General features: G+C 35.3%; 1 protein-coding gene across 1 annotated transcript in view; it reads right to left on the reverse strand.

Annotated features, from left to right (window-relative positions):
• LOC310722782 (cAMP-dependent protein kinase catalytic subunit PRKX-like) overlaps positions 1–1,787 on the reverse strand; it is a gene marked incomplete at its 5' end in the record, with an annotated part of 18,865 nt that overhangs the window by 16,048 nt on the left and 1,030 nt on the right. Inside the window, 2 exon segments of the mRNA XM_083535496.1 lie at positions 1,553–1,578; positions 1,580–1,722. Of these exon segments, the coding sequence (XP_083391622.1) occupies positions 1,553–1,578; positions 1,580–1,722 (169 nt within the window).

A 1,787-nucleotide genomic window follows, 5' to 3' on the forward strand; every position in this document is an offset into this window, starting at 1 on the left:
AAAAAAACCTTCATCTCCTAAAGAACCAAAACTGAAAGATGTTACGCAACATTGATTTTCTTGTGAAAACCAATACACAAAATACACACCATTTAGACATCAATACTAAAGCACAATCAGGAGCCAATCAGAGAACAGAACAAATGCATCATCATCATCATCATCATCATCATGTTGGGCAGCCAGTTTGTTTTTTTTCTCAGGTTTTGTCTCTACACCTGTGCTGCTCTGGAGTTTTTATTTAATTATTATTATTATGAACTTAAGCAGAAAATTCTTTATATGGGTTAAATACTGTATATTACACACATAACACACACACACACACACACACACACGCACACACACACACACACATCCGAGCTCAGGAGCTCTGACGCAAATCCCAACAACATTATTAGCATCTAAGCTAGCTGTAGATCTTTACATCCTCCTGATTTCACGGCTCTCACTGAGATACATGAAGCAGGAACCGAGAGAACAGGAGAATGCGAGAACATTCACCAAACCCTCGACACTCAATACTTCATGCATTTTGTATGCCGTGAAATCAGACGTTAAAAGCCCCAGAAATAATCTGCAACATAATCCGGCAGCATTCGACTCCCTGCAGGCCATTAGTGATAAATATGGCAATATAGAATCAGCGAGGGAGAGAAAATGCATCATCTGATCCGGGGGAGAATCCGTTCAGCTTTCAGGAGAACGTCTGAGTGAATTTGTGTTTATGGGATTAGTTACACAAATGAAAAAAAAACCTCCATGAGAACCTCCAGGAGAAAACTCCGAGTTTTATATCTGAGGTGTGGAATATTCATGTGTAGTAATAAAATAAAGACTTTTAAATGAAATTAATTTACTAATTTACTAAATTTCAGCTGTAATTAAATGTGAATTTGATCAGTTGTATTGTGTTAATTTAATGATCATTTTGATATTTAATTGACAAAAATGCACAAATTTACATTTTACAATTTTTTTTATTATTATTTATTTTTTTTCTTCCATTTCTTCAGTATTGGACATACGTAAAAAAAAAAAAGCGGTAACAACACGTCGTATTGTGTATAAATGTTTATGTGAGGAATAAAATTCGAATGTTGACAGGAAACGTGAAATAATGTGGTTGAGAACAATGTAAAATACATGTTTATATGTTTCTGTGCTCTCTGGACATTACCTCAGAAAAGAGCTACACCGCTAACATCGCTAATGAATAATGGAAGCTTATAACCAGTAATTAGCATCATGCTAAGCACAATTACCTCAAAAAACATCAGGTGTTCAGTAAAGACACTTAAATATACCCTGTCGTGTGGAAAAGAACATTCACTAGCATCATGCTAACTACAATCGCCTCATAACACACTGAGGTAAAGTTTAAACTCTACTGTTTATGAGGTAAATGATAAATAAATTAACACCAGAGCAGAAATTTCAGATCAACATGTTTTTTTATGTAAAAACAATGTAGTTGATTATAATCTGCTCTAAACAGCTAAAGGTCGTGTTTTGACTCTTTATAGAAACACAAACAGCCAGTGGGACTCACAGTTTGACGATAAACGGGTGATTGACCCTCCATGAGGACCTGCTTTTCATTGTGAACATGTTGCTGCTGTTTCAGTCGGATCAGATCCATGATCTTCATAGACTTTAATGCAAAATAGCCCTTGGATTTGCGATCCTGGACCAACACGACGCGGCCGAACGTGCCTGTACCTGATGAAGAAAATTAAATAAACAAATGTTTTGTATAATTATATAATATAGTATAATTATCATTA

The sequence above is a fragment of the Silurus aristotelis genome (assembly GCF_946808225.1).
Source record: "Silurus aristotelis genome assembly, chromosome: 3".
Lineage (NCBI taxonomy): Eukaryota > Metazoa > Chordata > Actinopteri > Siluriformes > Siluridae > Silurus > Silurus aristotelis.